General features: G+C 42.2%; 1 protein-coding gene across 8 annotated transcripts in view; it reads right to left on the bottom strand.

Moving 5' to 3' along the window:
- Positions 1–25,552, bottom strand: part of Trio (trio Rho guanine nucleotide exchange factor) — a 308,383-nt gene that overhangs the window by 155,658 nt on the left and 127,173 nt on the right. For 7 of the 8 annotated variants that reach the window (XR_010050401.1, XM_063257985.1, XM_063257983.1 and 4 more), the window contains exons 4-8: positions 21,465–21,657; positions 18,286–18,798; positions 16,653–16,775; positions 12,859–13,050; positions 5,524–5,655 (exon numbers count right to left, since the gene is read on the bottom strand). Coding sequence is in view for 7 of the 8 variants with exons in the window: in XM_063257985.1 (XP_063114055.1) it covers positions 5,524–5,655; positions 12,859–13,050; positions 16,653–16,775; positions 18,286–18,798; positions 21,465–21,657 (1,153 nt within the window). In the remaining variant the exon portion in view is untranslated. Of the gene's footprint in view, positions 1–5,523; positions 5,656–12,858; positions 13,051–14,114; positions 14,224–16,652; positions 16,776–18,285; positions 18,799–21,464; positions 21,658–25,552 lie in introns of those variants that run through there. The other variant, XM_063257982.1, reaches the window with a different exon arrangement.

The following is a 25,552-nucleotide window of genomic DNA, read 5'->3' as shown; positions in this document are numbered from 1 at the left end:
CGAACTCATGACCTTGCACTTACCAGGCGAGTGCTCAAGCCACTGAGCTATATCCCTGGCACTCTTCCTAATATTTTAAGGTGAAATTTAATTGCTAAAATTGCAGATGGGCCTGCAAAGTAGATTTCTTTCAGCTATTCAGCTTCTCATTGAAAACCAGATCAGTGTAGCTTTGACCTCCTTTGACACCTCTACTGAAATTACCAGAAAGGAAAAGCCAAAACAGGAGCCTGTAGCAGCAACCCAGCTATGTGTACCTGACCTCTGTGGATGGCACTTGGCTTTGGCTTTTGTTACTTCTGTATTTCAAACCCTTGCGAGGCCTCCACTGGGCTCTGGGGCAGGGAGAATTACCACTGTCACGTGCGCTTTGGTGCTGACGCCGTGGCAGAAGTGGATGGCAGCATTCTTCACTAAGGTTTTACGTATGCCAACGGCAACTGCACTCTTCACAACAGCTTTCAAACAAGTGCTTTATAAGCGATGCTGCAGAAGGAAATAAGCTTCCAAGTACATCACAGGTGGTTTCAATAAGGTTACTACTGAGGTGATTTATTTTGCTGGTTTCTATTAAGTAAAAACACTAACCAGGCCAGCACCATTTATACAGTGCCAGAAAGACAAGCTGGCCAACTTCACAGGTAGCAAGTCAGAAGGCCTTGCACACTGAGTCAGTATATGCAAAGAAAAACTAAAGCCTGAAGTCACGAGAATCAGGCCAGGCCATGTGGCACTTCTCACTTCTCCTGCTCTAAGACTGCAGCAGCCAGGACCATTGGTGGACACTCACTACACGGGCTCACTTGAAATTCTGACAGTATTTAGGAGATAGGGTGTACTGAGAGGAAATCACTGTCATGAATTTAGCATGCTAAAAATCTCGTACATGAGTGGCTAGTTAAAATAAAATATTGAAAATGACTGCTCCATAAGCTGTCTGTAAGCCACAGGTCACCTCGGGCAGGTGTAGTCACTGCTTCCCTCTCACACAACCAACTGCAACAAACAGCATGGACCCAAATCGAGCAAGCTGCAGCAAGAAGTGCTCGTGAAGCAGGCATGCTCCTGTCACTAGAAAATCAATAGGAGCAACATGAGACAGGCCTAATTAAACAGCAAAGCAGTGCTTGGGTCTTGGAAAAAAAGTTAGGATGGTTTCCCACTGCAAAGTTACAAAATCAGAGACAAGAAACTGTAAACCTAATTTAAAGAAAAAAAATTGTATGAAACGGGGAGAGAAGGAGGAAAAAGGATAAGGGAGGAAACAGGGAAAGGAAAAGAAAAAGGCCGAGCCAGTCCCACTTCTGAACACTGCCACATCTAAACGGCCCTACATGCAGGCAGATGTGAAGCACAGGGCGAGGGCTCCACGTCCATGAGACACCCAACTCTGCAGCAGACCCATGGTTCTTTGGAGCAAGGCAGGAAATATGCTCAATGTGGGGTCTGCAGGTCATCCTCACTAGGAGTCACTAGGTGCCCTGGGTTTGAGTCACCACTCAGGGAAGAATACAAAAAATTGCAGTTTTAAACAAAGTTTGAAAAACAATGAATTAGGAAACAAACAAACTTAACTAAAACAGTTCTCTGCTGAAGAAAATGAGGAAGTGATACAGTGAGTGGCCAGGCTGTCTAAGGAAGTGGAGAGTAGGGGCTGGGAGGTAGAGAAGCCACACAGAATGGCTGGAAGACTAACTGAACAAAGAAGTTAACAATCTGATGACAACAGAAGCCAGGCTTCTTGCTGTCTGAAAAAGGAAATGGCTGCCTTCTATTAGATGCAGGGCTGTTTAGATAGTACTGAACTAGAAATGGAGGAACCAGTACAAATACGTTTTAAAATATATACATATAGATGTTACAACAGTTTTACATGTGTAAGTATTGCTGCACATGGAGAGATGGATACGTGGGTAGGCACAGCACAGATGCATGGATAGATGGGTGGGTGGAGAGATAGATGGATGGATGGGCAGAGGAGTATGTGGGTGGGTGAGTGGGTGAATGACTAGATGAGTGAGTGGGTGGGTGGAGAGATGCAGTGTGTGGATAGACTGGTAACAGGTGGATGATATACTTGATCCTGGGGGTGAGCAGGGAGAGCACAAAATAAGCCTGGAGGATTTAGTACATTAGGTAAGTGAGGGAGTACTCATAGGATACGATCAAAAGCACCCACAGAGGAACTCCCATTGGCCATCTCTAGCCAATTTAGGCATCAAAAATGTAACGCCAGACCATAATCTACTGAAGATAACAAGACTTCATAAGAAGCCAGATGTAGTGGCACAAGCCTATAATCTCAGCATTCAGCAGGCCGAAGCAGGAGAATCACTGTAAATTCAAGGCCAGCCTAGAGCACATAGTGATTTCAAGGCCAGCCTGAACTACAAGCCAGATCCTGTCTCAAAAACAAACAAACAAACAAACAAACCACCCAAAGATTTTATAAGAAGGAAGACAGGGAGAGAGGAAAGGGGGTGGAAGAGAGAAGGAGGCAGAGAGAGGAAGAAATGTTTCTACCATAAGACGGAAAGCCATCTACAAAGAAGTGATGAATATGGGTGACTGTCGTTAGAATTCAGGTGAATATGAGCAGAATCCTCAGTGAAAGCTAAGGTTTCAGGAAGTCCAATGAGAAAGAGAGATCAGTGTTATGTCTCTCTCCCTCCCCGCCACAAAATGCACAGAAAAGACAAGTTTTTGAAACAGTAACTGACACTGGAGACACTGTGACGCCAAGCTGACGCCCTGCCAAGGCTCACACATGGGAGGGCCTGCTGTCACGACAAGGGGAAGAACAGGACCACACCGTGACAGGGCGTATGCATGGTCCTGAGGCAGACTGAATGCACTTGGTAGGCAGAGAATCAGGCTAAGAGTGCAAAGGTCTGTACTTTTCAAGATTATCAAAGACATAAAGGCAGGCAAGACTAAAGAATGTCCCTTTTGGAAGGGGACTGAAGAAACATGTCACAAAGGCAGAGTCTGCTGCTGGGCAGCATCCTAGATCAGGAGACAGATATTTTGGGCAGAGTCGGAGAAATATGAATTGAGTAAGGGATAAGACAGAGGAAGAGTGGACAGAGCAAATGAAACATTACGTGCTGCAAATGCATACTAATAAAAACAGGAAGCCTGCCCCTATATATACACAAAAAACTTGGAAAGAAGGGCCCAGGGAATGTGAGAGCACTTTGAACCATTCTACCATTTTTCTGCAGGCTTGAAATTATTTTAAAATTTAAATAAATGAAAAGGCAAAACTGAATTATGCCCTACTAAATTCTTTGTTTATCCATTTTAAATTACTGTCTCCTTAAAGTTCTTTTGCAAACATATACACAGGTTAAAATTCTCAACTTAAGACAGCCTAGGAGACTCTTTATTTCCCCTCAGATTACTTGATTGGTAGTAAAAATTTAAGCTAAATAAAACTGCACCATAGTAAATATAAGTTTCCATGTCAGGATGCCTTGTTTTTACATGGAGTTGTAATGATCGCACTTTCCGCACATGGCTGAAAGTTCCAAGGGCAACAGGCAGACGGAACTCAGCTGGGCCGCTAGGTGATACTGGTGAGGTCAAGGTGATTTTGACGTATGCCCTGCATATTCTTGTTTGGTCTGCTAAGCAAAGATAAGGACTGGGTCTCACCAATCACCTTGTGAATGAAAGCTACTCAAGCCCATCTTGGGGGGCAAGGGGACACAGATGGCTGACTACAATCAAAGGGCAGCTCCAGATAAAATGATTCACATAAGTAGATGAGCAGAGGCCTCCTTACATGAACGAGTAACAGGGTTATTCTATTCTCTTTTTATACTACAGGCCAAAATTAGATGATGCATAAAGATGGTAAACTCGGGAATGAACTGGGTGATTTTTAGAATTCACACAATCCTCACGAATCAATGTGAAAAAAAAAATCTGTTCAGTTTTTAGTTTCATCATAAGCATAAAAAACTATCTTATGTGTCTTAGTTACTTTTCTCTTGTTGCTAAGACAAAATGCCAGATACCCAGAGTTAGAAGAGGAAAGCTCACAGTTTGTAGAGGTTTCAGCCCATAATCAGCTGACTCAAGGCAGGGCAGCACAAGGCAAAGGGGCAAATGCTCATGGTAATGATGATAGCAAAAGTGACAAGAGAAGGAACAAGCCTCTTTCTGTCCCTTATACTGTACGCAAGCTGCCTGCCCTAGGGGATTGTTAGCACTCGCACCCTTAATCACTGGACCACAAATCAGTCACCAACTAGGTTCAGTCGCTTCTGAAAAGCAGCCCCCCATGAGTGCATAAGGCTTTGGGGGACATCTAGACACAAGCCATAACATCATGTAAATAGTTTCTAGTAAATTACATGACCAAATTAGCTAAGAAACACTGCCTGCAAAATTTAAGAAACATAATACAGTTGACCTTTAAATAGTGCTGAGTAGAGGGATCTTGTTAGGCAAAAGTTTAACTAGAGAAGCACATGAGGCATCAAGTTCCATGGGAAGACACAGGGCGGACCATACTCTGAAGCAAAGAGAGCTCTGCTTCAAATCCATTTAATTCACCAACAGACATGGAGAGTCAAGCAGCCTGAGCCCAAGGTCATGGAAAGAGACAGCTGGTGAGAGAAGCACAAGAATGGTCAGACTAAAATGCAAATGGCCAGTTCTTCTCTAAAACTCAGGCAAGTATGGCTGTGGTTCAGATGAAGGACAGTTCTGATTTAAATCCAGTAAGCATCCACTGAGTGTCTCTTTTATGCACAGCCATCTGCTAGGTGTCCGCAAACATTTTCTTACTGAAGCCTCACAATAATTAATATTTACATGCAATATTTCAGATGCCTCCAACTGAAGAAGGAAGAAACTATACAGAACAGAAATCACACAGCATCCATCCGCTGCAAGCCTACCCAATTCACATCATTTCAGTACCTCAGTTTCCTCATTTATAACAGAGGGCAACAACAGTACATCCTCAGAGTTGTGAGCATTAAGTAAGATACTATATAACATTCTTACAACAAAGCCCGGCAGAGAAGAGGACAGCAAAAAATAAAATAGGGACTCTTAAATAATGTAATAGTCCCTAAAAGAACAAAACTCTACACTTCAATTTTCTCAGACAGTAACCTTAAAAAGTGTGTGCTATGCAATCCAGGCCACAGGCTAAAGTTTCCCCTTCCTTTATAAAAATTTCATGCAGAAAAATTACACTGAGTCTAACTAAACACCACACAAAACATCAGTACTTAAATACAAGTTGACAGGATGACTTTGTCTTTTTAGCAGATTAAAAATACAACGAACACTCAAATTCGCAGAGGTCATGGAGCCATGAACAGTTTGCTCACTGCCCACCATCTGGCTGTGCCCCACACACAGAAGTTCGATGCTGAATGAGAGAATTGCAGTTTAACCTGAAATCTGTAAGGTTTTCTGGGCTTATCAAAACTTCCATTTTTCTAGCTTCTATTGCTACAATGCAAAAACACTGTTGACTTGCAATCTCTAATAAACGCTTACCTCAGAGTAAGCAAGAGTGATGTGCTCATAAATCCCTTGGTGGTGATGAATGGCATCTTCCAGATCCTGTAGCTCAGAGGGAAGGTCCACTTCACCGCAGGCTTTGCACCAGGAGTCCACATTGCTCATGTACTTGGGAGGTTAAAATATAAGAAAGGTTATTTCTATCAATGCATCACTGACACTTTATGTGGAGAAAGGGCGGTTTTTAAATGGTTTTGAAAATGAGGGTTGTTTTGCCATGTGTGGTGATGTCCAGAAGGATGAGGCAAGAGGTTGGTGGATCAGCAAGGTTCAAAGCCAGCCTAGACTACCTGAACTAGTTCAAGGCCAGCCTGCAATACATGGTGAGATCTTGTCTCAAAAAATGACAAGGAAGTTAGAGTAGTTAAAGGAGATTATAGGACTATAACCCAGCTACATCTCCATCTCAAATGGCACTGATGAAAGTTCTCTACTGTGATGTGACCTTGGACTCTACCCCCAGAGGTTGAATTCTGACAGGACTGGAGAGGTCAGGCCCAGGAAGCTGCATTTTAACAGAAATCTCGGATTTCAGTGTCCCTGCTGTTTGGGGCATCCTGCCAGCCTTTCAACCAGTATCTGGCACATTTCTCCTGCCTTCTAATCCCTTTCTGTCCCCTCTCAGATAGACTGGGGCTCTGCAGCAGGATACAACCTGATTTTTCCTCTCACTTTAAAATACCAAAGGGAAAGACCGCAGTATCTGATTTACTTAACATCATGAAAAGCAGCCAGACCACTTTCCTATCCTTTTCAGAGGAAATTAACACAGGAAATACAGTGAGCTCACATAAAGGCACCTAAGCTGCTCAGCTGTGACCCTCAAGATGTCTCCAATTTGCATATAAACTAAAGAAGTCCAAGCTGCACAGCTGTCCTCGGTTGCTGGCTGCAGGTCTAATTTTGTTTTAATTTTCTCCACTGCCACCCACATCTTCAGGACTCATCAATAGTGGATAAATCACTGCCAAATTTCCTACGGAGGTGTTATCAGACTCCATCACAGTTAAGAGTCAAAGGCAAGCACAGAAGCCTAATTAAAGAAGCTAATTCAATTAAGCCAAAGAGCTGTCAACACATTTCCCTGGCTTTTAACCTCTTTCACTACAGTTCCTCCTCAAGGTAAAGACATTAGCACAGAATGCAGATGATGGTTGTTTTAAAACACAATACCTGGGAGCCAGACAGGAGAGGCGCTATAATTCTCTTGAAATATAATGAGAGTAATCTCCTAGTTACCTACAGTATTTGTATGGCCTTAAAGTAGGCAAGTCAATTAACAATTATTTACGAAAATTCCTTTATTATTAGTGATGACTCAGAAAAAGAGCTGCATACAAGTGCCAGTGCTTAAAACCAATTCATAAAGCATTAAGTGGCCCTAGATAGCAGGTATCTTCTGCTGATGGCTTCAAGCACCACTAAGCCACTGGGAGCACTGGGGAATATGTCTATTGCTTTGTTTTATTGTGTCTCACCAATATCTTCAAGGTCATGGAAGTAGTAACACAGTTTTACCTCTGCTCTCCCCCACATACCATATATATGACTACTTACGCATATTTCTAAGTATTCCTCGGATAGTGTTTCATTTCATGAATTAGGTCAGGTTAAATGACTAATTAATTATTCTTGAGTTCCGTATCACCCTTCTTCCACTATTGCATTTAATACCAATTACTAATTATAAGCTTTTTTCAAATATAAATTGACTGAGGTTAACCATCATCATTAATAAATTATCAGCTCCAAGTCAGCCATTAATCTGCTCCTGGCTGGTACCAAACACCCCAGCCAAGGAGTTACAGCACATTTCTACAAAGAAATAAAAAGTGCTTCTGACAGAACGTGGTGCAAACATAACTAATATATGGTACAGCATTTTGCAATTTAATGGGAATGTCAGATCACAGATCACTCTGTCAAAATCATAGTCAACTAAAATTTTTAAAGCAACTGAAGTTAAGACCTAGACACGGTAAGACACAAATTCCTTAAATAACAAAGTGCATAAAAAATTGTTTTCTTCAGGAAAAAACAATCTTTCAGGATCCATTTGAGAAAGACACACAGAAAAGCACCTGGGTACTGATCTTTCAAAGGCATGAACTCAAAATCCCCTATGCCCAGTTCAACAGTGAAGAGGTAAAGAGACTGCCTGTGCCTGAGGAAAAGAACCACACAGCTCCCATCTCTGTCCATCAGCAGCTGTTCCCTACACGCCTATAACCTTCCCCAGTGCCAACTGATCAGAGTTCCATGTACAGCTTCTGGCTCTCTGCTAGAGGATGGCACAGTAAAACTTGTTGAAAAACTAGTGCCTTAGTATTAGCTTCCACGTGTCACTTAGCAAATTTAGCTCAGTGAGGTTTGATCCTTAGCACAGAATGCAGGACAGAAGAGAAAGGTGAGAGGTGAGAGATTCTGAGGTGGAGCAGAAAAAGGTGACTTTTTAAAGTGCTGTAAATAAAAAGTAAAAGAAATTTGGGTAGAGCATTGTACAAAAATGAAACAGATGGGAAGGGACACGATTTGTACATGTATGGTTTTTAGAGGAAATGTTAAATAATTTACAGACTGCTTTTCCCTAAACATCCCTCTACTCTTTGCCATGGGCTGAAAAGGGCATCTCTAACCTGGGAGCCCGTCAGCTTTCCTGCCTGCTCTGCCCAGAGCCAGAGTCCCAAGGAACAGCAGAGTTCACCCCACAGTGTTCTCACTCCACCTGGTTCTTACTTCCGGGTACAGCCTCAGCAGAGCACAGGTGACTTAGGATACCAAGGGGTGGAAATTTCAAGAAACATGAATTTTTTAAAGTATTTTTTGGAATGGCTTTCTCTTTGGAAAAATGGAAACTGGTTGAAAAGTACACACACAGACGTGAATTCAAACTTCAGAGGTCTTTTCTTTCTTCTCTTCAATTTTGTTTTCATTTCTAGAAAGCAATACCCTGCTTTTCCTTTTGGTCCCATCACCACCACCTCCCCACGCCACCCACCTGATGTGCCCAGGGGAATCACAGGGTGGATGAAGGATTTTCACTGGTGCACTGTGAATCAGCCAGAGAAACCGGGACAAGGCAAGCTCTGTTTCAACCAGAATATACCAAATATCACCCCAAATACCTTAGGTTGCTTTCATTAACACATTATTTTTCACACATTTTTAATCCCAATTTCCTCCTACTCAGTGAAAATCTTGTTTTTACTACGAACTAACAACAGGACTTGTACTTTTAATAAAAGCTCTACTATCTATCTATCTATCTATCTCATTGACTAAAGATATAAATAGATATAATTACATGTGAATTATTTGCTTTAGAAAGTCAAAAAGGAAATATTGAAGCAGTATTCTTATTTCTCTCTCAATTTTAACCCAGACTTAAATAAAAACCATACAAATGATGACCATGTATGTCATGTTTATAGTAAATGTTATTTTTTCATTTTTATAGGAAGTGAAATTCTGTAAGAATATTAATGGAAGCACAAAATTGTCTGTTATATCTTGGAAGTGAAAACCTTGCCATAGACCTCAAAGAAAACTCCAGCTTTGGGAACACAGGCAAATCTTTCCCCAAATACAGATGATTAGGACATTAGACCACCAGTTCCCTCTACTCCAGTAAGATGATTTGAGGATGAAACAGGATTTTATGTTAAAAAGTTACATACATGTTAAAGAACTATACAAAAACAATAGTTTATTTTGGGCTACTACCAAAGTATAGAAAGCCTTTAAAGTCATGGCCAAAATAATGTAATCAGATTTGTGGGTCACGTGGAAGGTGAACGCAGCGTTAGAACAGGGTTCCATGGTAGTGGAAATGTGTTCCTGTACTATTGCAGGCCTGCTAGCAACTTGCTACTGCTGAGCATGTGAAACATGGATATGGTAGGTGAGGAACTTAATTTTCACTGAATTCTATTTTTTAAAATGTTACTCTTAATTTTATTCACCTTTAAGCAGATTCAAGGGCCACAAGTGGTAAGGGTTATCAAATAAGATTATGCAGTTCTGAATTACTGTTATAGCAGTTAAGTCTGGAAACATGTAGGTACAGTAAAATCGTCACTTAATTCCTTGACTCTTTATATGTTGTAACAATATAATGTGACCAGACATGGTGAGGCAGCACCCTGTAACTCCAGCACTGAGGGGCTGAGGGGGAGGACTATCCTAGGTTCAAGGCCAGCCTCACTATGGCAAGTCTGCTAATATAAATGAACTATGAACTGTCAAGTGGCTCCCACACCACAGGAGCAAGGGGAGTGAAGGCTGTGAGCCCCAGACAACATCTATGGGCAAGACCAACGGTGCTGTTATCACATCTCCATATCTGCAAACTATTATTCTGATCCTGCACCACTACTGGAGGTGAGCAGATGAGAGAACTGAGGAGACCTCTTTGGAGACATCATTCTCATTTAGTCTCAACCTCAAGGTTCAAGTTTATAAAGTCAGAAGCAAAGTTAACACAAGAACACCCACAGAGACCACTGTGGCAGCTCCATCAAGAGCTTAATCCTTACACAAAAGGCTGCTTCCATAAGGAAGACCACTAATCACAGGTACGCATTTCAACACCACATCCCCCAATCAGATTTAACTTCCTCAAGAAAACCCTGGATGAAATTCAAAGAGGTGGCTAAGTTGGAACCCTAAAATTTGGGGCAGCGAAACTGCTGGTCCTTTCCAGATTGAGTGATAAAGACAGGATGAACATGCAAAGAAGGCAAAGCAGCTCAAAATAAGGAACAAAGTAGAACTGCTCCTGTGCTCAATTGGGAAGAGGAAACTACTTTAGTGGAACTGATTTCTTCCTGGCAGCACTACTGAAAAAAATCTTTTCTCTGTTCAGTGATGAAGAAAAGACTCAACACATTTGCATTTAAGCTAAGGACACACCTGGAAAAGGAATGTGAATGTCCCACCTACACACAAGAGATGTCCAGATTGCAGGGTCCTGGCTTCACCAAAGTCCAGAGTGCATGCTGTGCCCCTTCCTCACCAAGAAACTTTGTCTCTAAACTCCTACTTGGTTCTCTGGCCACTTCCTATGCATAGAGTTGCCTGGGCACTGTTAAAGAGTTAATGCCGAAACTCACACAGTCCTCTTTAATTATGTATTCCTCTTGTTTAATTCCTTTCAAACTGTAATTTGCAGTCACTTATTTTTATCCAGACAAAAACATCCTGCTCTTTCAACTTTGCTCCATGTTTGAAATTTTTAATAATAAAATGTTTGGGGGAAATGCCCCACAGTACCCACATTTCTCAATTATTTTTAAAACAAGTCAGATTGGCAATTCACGTCCTGGGGTTATTTACCATACTGAATCCCATCATGTGTATGAGTTCACTTTGTGTTGTGCTTCGGATTACCTGCCATTCCCTGGAGCAGCCTGTTCTACATCAAATACATTCAAAGGTATCTTAACATACCTTTCCAGGACCCACTGCCAATTCATACACCTTCAAATCCATGAAGCTGTCACAGCCCGCACTGTATGATTACTGAAGATGACACATGCATGGACTACACAGCTGATTTTTCCAATCACAGTAACATCAATACTGATCAGATACAACAGTATTCAATACAGTAAGGATCAGAGGTGGCCAGGGCATCATGAAGAGGGTGTTATTTCATGCTATAGGAAGTTCCTATTACTTTAAAAAAAAAATATTTCAAGTGTGGACTTATGCTTATCTTTTATCAGACAATCAGTTATATTTGTAAGGTTAGTAAGCAGAAAAATCCTTACCATTGAAACCTGAAAGTCCTCGCTCACAATTTTTATGTGGCATTATTAAAACTTTTTCTTTACGTTCTGTTAGTTTCCTCCCTTGCTTCACACTATGAAGGTTTATAGAGTTGAGTTCATTGCTAGTTAGTGCCTTGTGGAATGTTCCAACTGCCCTGCCAAAGTCCCAGGCAAGCTTGGGCCTCCATCTACCCTTACTGATGACTTCATTCTTCAACAAAGACTGGATTCAGATGAAAGAAAAACTATTTCCTTCTTGGAAGTATCAGTGCAAATCCCCAGGAATGCAGTGCCCTCACCTCAAAATTATTGCAGAGGTTATATCAGTATTTTCTTTTAAATAAAGTGCATGTTCTTCCCCAGATGAGACTTCCTAGTGGCTGCAAGCTCTTCTGTGCTTTCCCTGCATCTTGAAAAGGCATTTCCTGTACAGCACACCTCCATCCAATGAAGTGTGAGTCGTGAGCAGCTCCTCTCCAGCTGCCTCCATGAACAGAGGTGTGTGGCGAGTATTATGCAGACCCTCTGAAGTAACAGCAAATGAAGCCAATGTGGTCAGACTCCAATCTGTGTAATTTAACTGCTGCGAAAGGCATTGCAAACTGCCTAACCCAAAGCCACATTCAACCTTAGTCCTTGCTGGCAGAGCCTCCTAGGACAAAGGGGCCAAAAAGCTGGACCTGCCATTTCCCCAGCCTTATAGCATAGCATGGACATGCGGTGCTGGGGTACAAGAGTCTTCTGGAAAGAATGTTTTCCTGATATAGTAAAAAGCAAAGACATCGCTGCCATCCCTGCTGGAGTAGACAGTAGAACTGAGGAACTAGTGCACATCTCGCTTCCACAGTGGAAGTACAGAGAACACAGCCCTGCCAGGGCACTGAGCACCCACATCTGCGCATGCCTGGGTAAGAGTGAAGGGCAGGCACCCTGCTGTGTGCTCCAAAGCACCTAATGTAACAATAAGGCAGAAGAGAGGACAAGGTAGAGAGGGAGAGGAGTCAGAAAGAATAGCAGCTACCACTCACCACACAGGGTGAGATCCCTGATTGGAAAACTACAAATCCAAAACCTTTTAACTACCCACAAAAAGCTTTGCATTTCAAAGCATTCTGGATTTCAGGTTATCAGCATATGGATGCTAAACTGGAAAAAGACTATGCAAAAACTCCAAAATCTGTCCCTAGGCACTTCAGATTAAGGGACACACAACTTTTTTACTATAGATCAGGCACTGTGCAGGACATTTACTACAACTTATATTTAGATGGTAAAATAATCTTCCAAGCAGATACTTTGCTATCTTATAAACAAACAAACAAAAAAAAATCTAAAGAACAGAGAGATTCAGTAACTTGTCTAAAAGTTGCTCAGCAATAAGAAAGGGAGCTTGGATTTAACCTCAAGGCTGAGGCGCTTCAGAGCTCACAATAAGTCTGGTACAAAAGGCCTCCACAGATTCGCTGCACCTCTGCAGAGTTATTCGGGAAGAGCTATTCTGCCTGCCACCTGCCTCATGGGTAGGGTTCCCGGCACTGACCTTTTCGGCCTTCTGGTGGAAAATGGAGGACATGTCCAGCAAGGTGCTACGCTCGTCCAGGGCTGCTGCGAATGCCTTCCATTCTTGCTCCAGCTGATTTGCAATCTGTTTAATCTGCTGAGAGGCATAGTGCCCAGATTCAACCAAGCGATTGGCCACTGACATGATGCGGTTTATATTTACATACACGTTCTGCAAAAGACAGAAGCAGCAGGTTCGTTAGCAGAAGGCAAATGAGGGGCTCCTTTCGAAGAAACCCAGGTAGCACTTCCTAAAGAAGCTGCCTGAAAGTTTTCTTATTTTTAACAGAAGAATCACCTGGAACGTAACAGATATAGCTGGTCTCTGGATTTTCATAAACCGAGCTTTTGTTCCAGTTTACATTTCCAAAACTGTAAAATTAGAAATCAACTAACTGTAAAGCACAAAGCCATTGAACACACAAGTGGATGCACACAAATACACTATTACTCACTTCTTGGCTTCGAAGACTGACAGGGAGCCAGATGGCAAGCCTACCGACAGGCAGTCACACAGAACCGAAGGAACCCAAGGTTTCAGTTTTTAAACTAGAACCCAGAAACTAAAAATATGTACTTAGCAACCAAAGGCTATTTGTGTGAAAACAAACTCTCCTTTCTACATAAGCCCAAATTATCTTTCTAAGGCCAACAGAAAATCTCCTATGAATTCTCCCAGGATATGAATTGAGGTAGAATCATAATAATGCTGTGTTAAAATTTTAAATAAAGCTTTTCTAGTCTGATGAAATTTGAGTCCTCAAGCCTACTAGTTTAGTGAAAAACATAAGGGTAGAAGGCATAAAAAAAAAAAAAAAAAATAACCAAACGAAAAACTCCACAGCTCTTCTTTTTGTTTGGTACCGGGGACTGAACTCACAACCTCACACTTGCCAGGCAGGAGGTTACACTGCTGAGCTAAATCCCTGGCTCTCCACAGCTCTTCTTGCAAAACATGTCCTCGCCGTGAGTTTTCTCCCAATGCTCTCTAGATTCAGTACCCAAGGCTGGGCAGGAGCGCAGCCTCCGCAAGTGCCACGCTGATCTCTGTCACGTATTTGCGGCTTCTGTAACACTGTCGCCTCCCGCCCTTGCCCCTATCTAACCACCCAAGCTGTCCAGTGCCCTATGTCCCTCCTTTCCCGTGGAGCTGCTGAGTGCTTCCCACTCTGCCGGCCACCTCCCTTGTCCCATAGCTCTCTGCAGCCCACCCAGGTAAAGAGCCCCAAGGCCCACCTGTCCACCCTTTCTTTGCACCTCTTTCTGTTCGTCCTTCTTCTCTATTTCCGACCCATGCCAGAACTTAGTGGAGTCGCCCCAGCCTGGAGAGAGCACAGGATTCCAGGCTGAGCTTTTCCAGGGCTACAAGCATCAACAGACCACCGTCCTGAGGAGGCAGGAAGAAGGAGTGCTCTGTGAGGCTGTGACGTCACAGCCAGGGTTGGCAGGACAGAGCCTCACTGGCTGTGTGCGGGTATTAATGTTCTAACTAGCACTTGAAGCTCAAAGCAATGTGTCCAATTCTCCTGTGCATTCTTTCCCTCTCCCACCCCCTTCATTCTTAAAGTGTCTGGTGACTCCCTGTACAAGTTGTGCTTCCCTGAATCTTTAAAGAATATAAGCCCATCTAAATAGACTCCTAGGCGAGCACAAGATGCTCTAAGCCAGGCTCTGGAGAAGAGCTGTCCACTAAGATGCTCTACTGTGGGAAGCACTGACGAAACTCACCCATGCTTAGATTCTGTTATATTTTCCTGTGTTACTTTTATACCCCAAGTACCCTGCACCAGTTAGTGTATAATAATTTTTCCTTTGCTCCCATCACATAGAGTGATTCGGTATAGCAGTCTACAGACTAAACAGCCTTCTCACAGATATAGAAATGTGTAGTTCCCTACATTAGAAGTACTATACTTAGAGTCTTATCATAGCTTTGTAAATATATGCCATAGCAAGTGGAGCATAACAATTGGTATCCCTTATAAAACGATTTTTTAAACACTGTCCACTTTCCATACTGATATTTAATATTTATATTTTGTCAAAAAATTATTCAAAACACTATAGGCAGTTACAAGTAGGGTTAAAGATTAATGTCTTGGTCTTCATAAATAAATGTTATGGATGGTTACCAAAGGGTCATGGAAGTGTTCACAACCAGGCTGAGAACAGTTCTGAAAATTTACCTCAAGCAACTGCCATCATGCACAGTTCAGAGTTACCATAGTCTAACTAAAATTTTACCTTAGAAAAGTAACATAGCTATGTTATAGGAAACAATTAAAAGAAAATATACTTAAATCTTGGGGAATAAAAACAAGACACCATCCACACTTGTTGTTCCTTATCTGTAATTATCCTGATAACATCATAGGTACTAATCATCGTTTATCAATTGCTTACCATATGTCACACACTACTCTGAAGCATTTTACAGGTACAGAGTAAATAATGTAACACCATGGTGGGCAGACAGTACACTTTACAGATTTACAGATTAGGCACTTTACAGATTAGGCAACTGAGGCTTGAGGAGGTCTCTCCTCTAGGTCATATAGTACGCAGAAGAGACAGGATTTAAAATGTCCATGTGTACAACTCCTTCCCTGTCTTGACAGGCTTCTTAGTCTCTCGATTGCTAAATCTGCCACTAATAAGGCTGGGCAGGGGCATTTTCAGGTGATTTCTAGAATACATTTTAATATTTCCAAAATATGTGATACAGTGAATTAAATGTGCCTCTTAATATAACTAAAGTTTCAGAAGATTCTGAAAAGTAGGTAGTAATTCTAGGGGAAGAACTTCTTTTAAGAAGCTATCCCTCAGAGGCAAACATTTCAGCTGTCCTTATCTGTGGACAGATGGTTATTTAAACATAAAATTCTCTTAACTGAAATTCTAGAACTCTAAAACTTTTTAATGACAGTTTATTACAAAAATTAATATTCTTAAATCTTATCTTTGAAACTACCTAACTTGTGTTCTTGGTTAAACAAACTTTAATTGAATGGGATGTTACCAATTTAATTTAAACAAAGACTCTATCTTCATAATGCTCTAATAGTCTACAACAAATGCTGCCAGATTTACCAGTAGTTAATTCTCACAAGGCTGGCTTCAAATCCAAACCCAAATCCCAGCCCCTAAATAGGAAATTTTAGAACCTTAACTTCCTACAGAAGTGAGCACATTTCCTACAGGTATAAAGCAACATACAATTTTAGTTCATGTTGCTACATAAAAATGGAACCCAAGTGCTATTAAAAACTCACTGTTTGTTGAACAGGACCCAGGCAGCAGCAGCCCATCTGCGCCTGCTCGGTAGTACTTGAAAGAGTCAGGACAGCAGTAAATGGGCACCGAAAGCATCAACCCCACAGACAGCTCAGGGTACAGGCCCAGTGAAGGCAGACCCTAGCTTTCAGCCACACAGGCAGAAGCTCCCAAGTCAGGAGACCTGGAGTGCTGCACGAGGGATTCTGAAGGCTGGCCGGGTTCCACTCTGCTCCAGCTTTCCAGGCCCCCTGCCTCTCTGCTCAATGAGCCACAGAACTGGTTCAGATCTTACTGGTTGTTTGTCTGTCTGAACTCAAAAGAAGACACTCAGACTGAAACACTGGACAATCTACTTGGAAGTCAGCTGCTACAATCACGACGGTCTGTTAGAAAGCCTGCGCTGCCTGTGGCAGGTGCTGGGACAGGAGCTGCTGAATACTTCCTGTTTACTAAAATGCTTTCACACACCAGGATTGGCCTGCTGTGCCGATAGCTTACCATACAGTTCATAGCAAAGTGATTGTGCTGCGTCTGAAGCTCCATGGCGTGGGGGTGGCTGGTCCCAATCTCCGTGTAGCTGTTTAGAAACAGGCCTTTGTTGTGTGTGATCCAGTCAAACATCTACCAGAAGGAAAAACACAACCTGGAATCACTGCAAAAAGATAAGGACTGATGCCACACCAAGAAGGGTGCCATCCCTCCTCTGACCTCTCCTCAGAGGTATCTAGGCACACAGGTCAGCAAATGAACTTTCAGGGTCTACTGGAAATCTTTAGCTACTGACCAGGAGTTAAGAAGCAGGGAAGAGGTACTCAGCCAGTCTCCAGGCCAATTAAAACTCTTATATTCTGACTCCACCACCCAAAACTGCTGCATTTGCCACACTGCTCTGCAACCGAAGACCAGGAAGTAGAACCAGGGACTCATAGGTCTCTGGATATTGGCTCTCCCACAAATCACTGTGGCAACACCGTGACCCAAAGGAGATACTCTTTAATGACAGAAATATATGGAAACCTGAGCACTTGCAAACAATAAAATGTAACCAAAAATATTGACAGGACATGAGGACATTTTCATGATGGTCTTCCTCATGGTTTAAAACAGATACTGCTTGAACAAGGATATCAGTAAGGTTCTTACAGAGAACTGAGGCTGCAGCTTGGCGCAGAGTACCAGCCTGGCATGCCCAGGGCCCTGAGTTTAATCTCCAGCACCACCAACAAAAAGAAGAAGAAAAGTGTGAAAAAAGGCTCCCATAGAAAATATTTACAGAAATAAAGAAACAGAAATAACTGTCATTTGGTTTGGGTTTTACTGCAGTGTCTTAAACCTGGAATCCTAGGAGTAGTAATTGGTTTTTCTAATAACTGGAAGAGTTTCCAGTGTCTTTAACAAGGTACTAGTTAAAACCAAAGTACAGTGACAGGTTAAAAGCTTACCAAAAAATAATACTGGATTTTTACCTTTTAAAATCTCCTTCTGTATCAAAGATTTCTAGAAGTTTTTACATTAAGGGAAAAAAATGTCCATTTAAAAAAAAAAGTCACGAACTCAAGAATGATTAACTGACCTATATTTATGGCTTACAATACACAGTGCTAATACATTAGCTTGTAATTGATTAGAATTCATTTTTTGTCTGATGCAAATGAATAAAACATAAGACTATAAATAATAATTGCCTATATTACCCAGAAACTTATTTTTTAATAAATTACTCACCTTTTATTTTGAAAACACATTCAAATATAGATCTAAATTGTCTTTGTGTTAGAGGAAGACTAGCTATTACCAAAATGCATACATGGTTCCTGCTTTCAATAACAAAGTCTTATTAAATTATCCCTTTTTTAACTAAAAATATTCTTGTCTATCTTACAGGCATTCGACATCAAAGCATCAATAATTTTAAGTCAAAATTTCTAAAACGGCTCTATACTGCACAGTGAGTAAAGTGAGAAACTGACCGTGTGGTCTCTGATGAGCCACGGTCTACGAAGAATGCCATGAGCACCGCCTGCCATTCTGCCCAACTCACTCCCGTGTCCCTGTTCCCCTGACCGCGAGTGCCCTGGCTGCCCAGACCTGCAGCTGCCCACCACATCCTCTCAGTGCCCCTGCCTGTTACCTTCTCAGCATCCTGCTCAAACAGCCGCAGCTGGAAACACTGATCCAACTTCAGTTTCCTCACGTGCCACATCTGGTGCAGGTGTTGCCGGGTCGAGTGCAACCTGTCCAGCATAGTGGACACCTTGGGCAAGAGGTTCTGAAGATCCGCGTTGCCTGATCCTGAATTCTTTTTGGGAAAGCTATCGCTGCTCTGAATCCTCTGAAGCAGCTTCTGTCCCTCCAAATCCAAGTCCTCTATGGGGGCCTTGATTACCTTCTTCTTGAGCTGGGAATGCTCCTCGATCATGTTCCGAGCCCCCTCTAGGTCCTGAGGCAGCTCCTTCTTAGCAAGGATGTCCTGAAGTTCCTCCAGTCGAGACAGCATGTGAGTTGCATTGCTAATGTAGTCTTCAAAAGCAACTCTGATTTCAATCCATTCTTCATGGTTGTATTCCAGGCAGCCATCGAACTCGGGAGTTAGCTGAGAAGGATCAACTACTTTGGTAAGGCCTTCTAAAGAGACCATATTTGTCTTAAGGGAAAAAAAATCATGTATAAGAAGATGGACCAATTTTATATGGTCTTAACATAATGCAATTTATAGTCACAGATTTTCAAAGTTAAAGTGATCTATTTATAAAAAACACAACATACCTGATGCTGGCTCCATAAAAAATATGGATGAAAGAAGTATTATTAGTACAATGAAAAATTATTCAAGTGGAATAACACATATATGTTACCTGAAATATTTCACAAGACCAAAGGCAATCAGATTCCTTTCCAAGACATGTAAAGATTAATCCACTATCTGAGCACACTAGATCAGGACACGGGTGACCATGCAGACAGCACAGATATTTCCTTTTCACCAATGCATGCTTCCAGCCATTCTTCCCTTCTGCTCCACTTATCACCTCTTTACCAGGAGAAAAGTGCAGACCTCCTTCCTATCTCCTACCACACTAATCACGGGCTTCAAAAAGTTTAAGATTACTCATCTGTGGACCACTAACTAAATGACAAATGCTACTTCATTTAGGGTTAGACCATCACCTTTATCATTTACCTTGTCCCTTGCCCACTTCCCATCAATCAATCAATGATAGCATACAAATGACATTTCCAAAATTCAGAAAATATCTCAAGGTTAGCAAGAAAGTTCATGGAGACTTTTCACTAAGCTGAAGACAAAGAGCATGTCTCATACTGAGTACTAATCTGCTGTAATTCTGAGCAGTCATGTGTTGTATATGATCTGCCCTACCTCCTTCCAATTTATCAGTGACCAAACTGTAGTCAATTAAAGTCTAACCTAAAAGCTATAGCTCAATCTATCAGAATATGCGGCAAATTAGTGCTAATATTATGCCTCAAGGAAAATATAAAGTATAGATAATTAAAGGAAAAGTGGTGTACCTTAGAACCAACAGAAAAAGACTAGGTGAACCCCACTTTAGTGAATTTCAGCTTTGCAGAAACCTAAGACAGGCATATTCGTGTTGGTTGCTGCACCAAAAAAGCAAGGAAGAGGGGCTTGCTTCTAACCACACCTTTGCCTCTAACGCTGCTACCGGCTCATCCCATCTCCTCTCTTGACCTTTAAGTTACCTCCATGGAGGCAGCCGCTTACAGAGAGAGGGTCTGGTGTCCATGTGGAGACAGCCAGGAAACTAGGACAGGGATCTTTAAAGAGCCCCGACGGAGAACTTAGCAAATATTTGCATGAATGTTATGGCCAAACCATTTTTTTAACTTACAATATGTATAATTAAATACAGTAACTTTGAGTTCTGCCTCGAGAAAATAATATCCAATAAAGTATCTTCCAAAATCTCTGCTTATTTTATAAGAAGATAAGGTTTACTTTATCTTTCACCTAAACGTTTTCAGTAGGTTCAAATTTAAATTAAAACCAAATTCAGATCCCAGATAGGAAAATCAGTATTATGGAAAGACAGTTCAAAATCTGAATACACATGATAAAACAGTCTAAAGAATTAGGATCTTTTAGTGGGTTTAGTATGATTTTCCTTAATACTGTATTAAAACTTAACGTACACATTGAAATCTAATGTTTGGGCAGAGATGCAAGAAGAGGAAAGCTAGTCAATTAAAAACTGTTACAATTTATTATCACAGAATTCATACAATTAATTATCTCTTTTTTTTTGGGTGAAGGGAGAGACAATGTCTCACTATGTAGTTCAGACTGGCCTTGAACTTACTACATAGCCCAGGCTGGTCTTAAACTTGTGAGGATCCTCCTGCCTCAGTTTTCCAAGTGCTGGGATTACAGGTGTGTGCCACCACGCCCAGCCAACAATTCTCTCTTTAAATTGACCACATCAAAAACTTTGTCAGAAGCTTAAGGAGAGGTGCTTATAATGGAAAAGAAATTAAGTTAGCAGGCTGAGGTTCACTTTCTATAAATATCCAAAAGACAGTACAGTAATCTATTGTGCCTAAATGAACTCAAGGCTCTGCATACTTTTTCCTAAGGAGAGATCTGGAATCCACACTAAGTGACAGGCCATTCTTTGCCACTGCAGTGACAGGCTGAACTCTGTCCCTTCAATGTTTTCCCTTCAGAAACATGGAGTTGGGCTCCCTGCCACCTGATCTCCAGGCTGAGACAATGATGGTGAGTCTACAGCCATGCACCAGCCCCTGTGGTCCCTGGTAGAGTTGCTCAGTTGAAGTTCCAGGAACAAGTTCCTCCTCCCAAGGAAACTGCCAGCCCTTCAGTGGCCCCACACCCACACTCAAGAACAGTGAGCCTAAACCCTGAGTCAAGGGTCTACTGGGATGACGAACTCCATGTTGCTATTTCTCCCAGTAACTAATTCTACATAGGATGTGCATGTGAAACATGTAGTTCTTGGTGTTAACAGACTAAAACGATGAGGGTGTGTGTGTGTGTGTGTGTGTGTGTGTGTGTGTGTGTGTTTTCTCTGGTACTAGGGATTGAATTCAGGGGCCTTTACATTAGGCTACATTCCCTATCCCTTTTTAATTTTGAGACAGGGTGTTGCTAAGTTGCCCAAGCTGGGCTCAATTTGCAATCCTCCTGCCTCAACCTCCCAAAGTACCCAAATCCTGGGATCATAGGTATCTACCACAATGCCCGGCTGTAAGTTGGCTTTCAATAAACCACACCAGTGGGTTTAGTGGGTCTAGCCACCCATGGGAAGTTACCTCAAATTCAAACTTTGAGCTGCCAAAATTCGTCCTCTGCTTCTGCCAGAAGTTGTCTGGCTTGATGATTAGGGCAATGTGGATGCAGCAAGGAAAGGACTCCTGCAGGATCTTCAGCAGGGGCTTGATGGAGTCCCACTTGGACCCACGCATGTCCACGATCACTGTGAAGCCTCGCTTGCACACCTCCTCACTGCAGAGAAGAACACAGGCTGAAGGCACGGTTGCAGCTCTCCCCCAGGGTCTGCTCAGTGTCCCTTGGTGGGTCAGGTGCTGCTTCCTTCATCCTGTCTCATGTTCCCTTGGGACAAAGCCAAGCCCTGACCTTGGAAACAGCGCATTGCCACCACCCTGGGCAGCTCGGTTCCACCCCAGCCCTCCCTGGTACCACCAGAAACAGAAGCAGACCACATATGCATCAGTGACAGACTCACATGTTCAACTTCAAAAACCTTTACAATTTAAATTCTATGCTTATCATTTTGAATCCTGTCTTTTCTTCATTCAGGAGGAAAACAGCCATCTTGTCCACATCTCTTGTCTTTAATGACGGCATATGCTCATCCAGCAAATAACTACCATAAGCAAAAGTCCCTGGGAAGGATCACAGATACAAACCCGTGATGCCCAACAAGAGCTCAGGCAGGGACAGAGGTCACCCAGGACTCCCAGAACCACAAATGCTAAGTGACCCCCAGAAGCATGGCTGGCAATGCTGAGAGCTTTCTAATGTCTCATTTTGTTCCCTTTACCCTATATCAGGTCCTTTAGCCATCTCAGAAGTTCTCTCAGGGTCAATCGCCCTCCCCTAGGATTCCCAGCACCATTCTGGCAGACTCTGTGAGATAAACCTAATTTCCCAATGGTCTGGCTTCACTGAAAGTATTAAAGCAGTGATGAGTAAGAATGCTGGCCCCTGGTACAAATCAATGTCATGGCAGGAATCACTGTATTCTTCCCCTCCAGTTTATAGTAAAAACAAAAAGCCTATTTCAGCTGGGTGCAATGACACATGCTTCTGGTCCTAGCACTCAGTGGGCTGATCACTGGAGACCAGGAGTTGGAGACCAGCCTGATATAGTGAGATCCCATACCAAGACAAGAAAGAGGGCAGGAGAGAAGGACACTGAGAAGGAGAAAGGGGAAGCAGGAGAGATGGAGAAAGGGAGAAAGAAAGAAAGGGAGAGAAGAATGCTAGTTTTTAATTTTATTAAATTTTAACCCACATATGTGGGAAATGCATATAAGTGTGCATCTACAATAAAAAACTAACAAGTCAAGGTTTCCTTAAACATGAGCTCACTACATTGTAACTTAAAGGATACATAGAGAAGCTTTGGTGCTGGCTTCCCACGGACCACAGCTAAGGAGCCACTGCAATCCTTACTATTAGAAGGTGGTCCGTAGCACTCTGTGCTGACTCCTGATACCAGGAGCAGATACTAAGGAGGTAATGACAGCCAGCAAGGTCTTGGAAATATACTTAAGACATGATAAGCACTCAGAGACTGTTAGGTTCTCACCTCGTGGAAAAAAACTGCAATGATGGGCAAGACATTTGACATTTTCAGCCTCATATAATCCCCCTTTCAAAAAAGCAATCTCATCTAAAAACTCAGAAAATAAATGGTTTAAAAAACAATTGAAGTCAAATTTAAAACCAATTTCATGGCCTTTATTCCCCTACTGTTTCCCCTTCCTACACCCTCGCCCACCCCTTTTCTTATCTTGATTTGTATTATGGAGTACAAAACTGGCACTCAGTTTCACAGATGCAAAGTACATATGACACACGCATCAGTGTAAGAGAGTGCCTGCGATGTACAGCCCGGCAGCCTGTCTGATGGCTGTAAGAACAGTGTTTAAGGCTATGGAAAGAGCTGAAGTTGTGCTGATCACCCGAACGCTGAGGAGGTGAAGGCTGTAGTGGTGAATCTATGGCACGTTACCCTGTTTTCCCTTTAAGACCAAATATGTTATATGGAGTTGTTGTTCGCTAAACTAAAATCTCAGTATTTTTCTAAACTAAAACTTCAGTATTCAGGTTTAACTGAAGTGTTGGCAGTTTGTGATAAGTAAGTGGGTTTTACCTTGCAGTTTCTCACTTAGTCTCTCAAAGGTTGACCCCTCTGTGCTTAAGGAATGTGATATCCTGCTAACTCCCATATGAATGTGAATATGAGTATGAACCGCAGCTGAGCTAATACCAGCTCTAGCACTCCTCACACTGTGGCCATCACCTGCCATTCCCAGAAGCAACCAGTTGTAATCCTGGTAACCTCACAGACAAAAACAGCTTCATTTCCTGACCTTACTCATAAAACCCAGAGACAACCAAATCACAGAAATTAAGCATCCAGGGTCTCTGTGAGTCCTTCTGGGTTTGCAATTCTGCAAGGCTTCACTTAGAGTAACTCCAGATTCCCAGAGATCCTAGGGTGAGTGCAGTCAGAGCACAGGAGAAAACTTTGAGAGAAGGCCTGTGGCCCTGCTGGGGCACATCCCCATGGACTGAAGACTGGCAGACTGGAGTGATGTACTTTGTTTGTTTTATTAGCTGTTGTTTGGCACACTGCATCTTAAGTGTCAATCTTTGCCACATATCTAGATAAATTCTCTTGCAGACAATCTTCTGCCTAACACAGTCTTATGCATCGTGCACCTAAACTACCAAGCCCTCCACTTCAAAGGGGCCTAAAAGGAACCCTGAATAACTCTAGTTTCAACTGCAACAAGCCAGAGAATAACACAGATAAAAGTACACTGAGCTTGCACAGTTTACAGAAGGATTAACTGTTCTCCTTCCTCCACCACCAAACTCCTACCACCCTGTAGCATCTCAAGCAGGACTGGGCTGGGAATGCCTTTCAATGCATCTGCTTTTTACCACCTTATAAGCAGCCATCATTGGGACAATAGTGACTTACAAACATCTTCCAATCTAGCTACAACAGAGGAGCTATGAGTGAACCTACACAGCAGCCAGCAGGAGCAGGTCTCTAAGCCCCGCTACCTCGAGGACAGATCCTGCTTTTTGGAAAATGTGACTTATTAATCGGTTATTTTAACAGTTTTACCTAGAAACCCCACATTACATATAAAATGAAGAAAAGTTAGATAAAACTAAAGGCCCTTCTTAACACAGGCCTCTGAAAGAGAGAAATTTTATTTTCATTAGTTCCTAGATAAAGATTATACCTCTAGAAAGGAATGTTTGCAAATGAATCAAGTAATGATCATCATATTACTTCACTAGCAACAACTGAGTCAGAGTAGTTTGGCAATTTATCTACTATAAAACATTCTAAAGAAGACAAAATGTTCTCAAACATAATTAGTATAAATATAAGGCAAATAGCAACAACTCCCCAGAACTTGTGCAGAAATCTCAACGATAACAGTAAGATTGAAGCTGCTATGCACACCTCCTGCAATTAATGAGCGCTTCCGCTATAGACTAACATGATGGGTCCAGCCTGTTAGTAAGCCAAGTACCAGCCAAGAACCATCCCCAGCTGCTCAGGTCAAATTTATGTCCAACTGTGGGACACAGCCAGGAAGGCATGCAGTATGATTTGCTTCTAGAAAGCACAGCAAAAGGGAAATGACTGGAAAAAAAAAAAAAAAAAAAAAAGCAAACATGAAAGAAAACTATTACACTATTTCTGAGGCACCATGCTGGATGCATAAAAATAACCTTACTCAATCCTCAAAATAATCCCAAGATATAGATTCATAGATCAGAAAACCAGTAATTCAGTAACTTGTCCCAGGCCAGTCTGATTCTGAGGCTATCCTCTTCCTGCTAGGAGACTTCCTTAAGATGACGGAACCCTACTCCATTTGTCCTCAACTCTCAGAAGAATTAAGAGTAATGGGCAGACATAGCAGTCTATGCGCATGGGTACACGCCACTGTGAAACTGTAACAAAAAATGACCAACTTTACAAATTATATGCCATTAATTTGGTGATATGTCTCCTTGATCCTACTGTCTGGCTGAATTTCAATGGACTCCTGCTGCTGAGCCTTTGCAGGGGCAGTGAGCCTGCAGGACACCAGAGCAGGTAAGAAGGACTCTTTCTGTG

This window comes from Cavia porcellus, unplaced genomic scaffold, assembly GCF_034190915.1.
Source record: "Cavia porcellus strain 051 isolate PalLab524CR breed Dunkin Hartley unplaced genomic scaffold, mCavPor4.1 scaffold_11, whole genome shotgun sequence".
NCBI classification, from domain to species: domain Eukaryota; kingdom Metazoa; phylum Chordata; class Mammalia; order Rodentia; family Caviidae; genus Cavia; species Cavia porcellus.
This window is presented reverse-complemented; position numbering and strand designations above follow the sequence as displayed.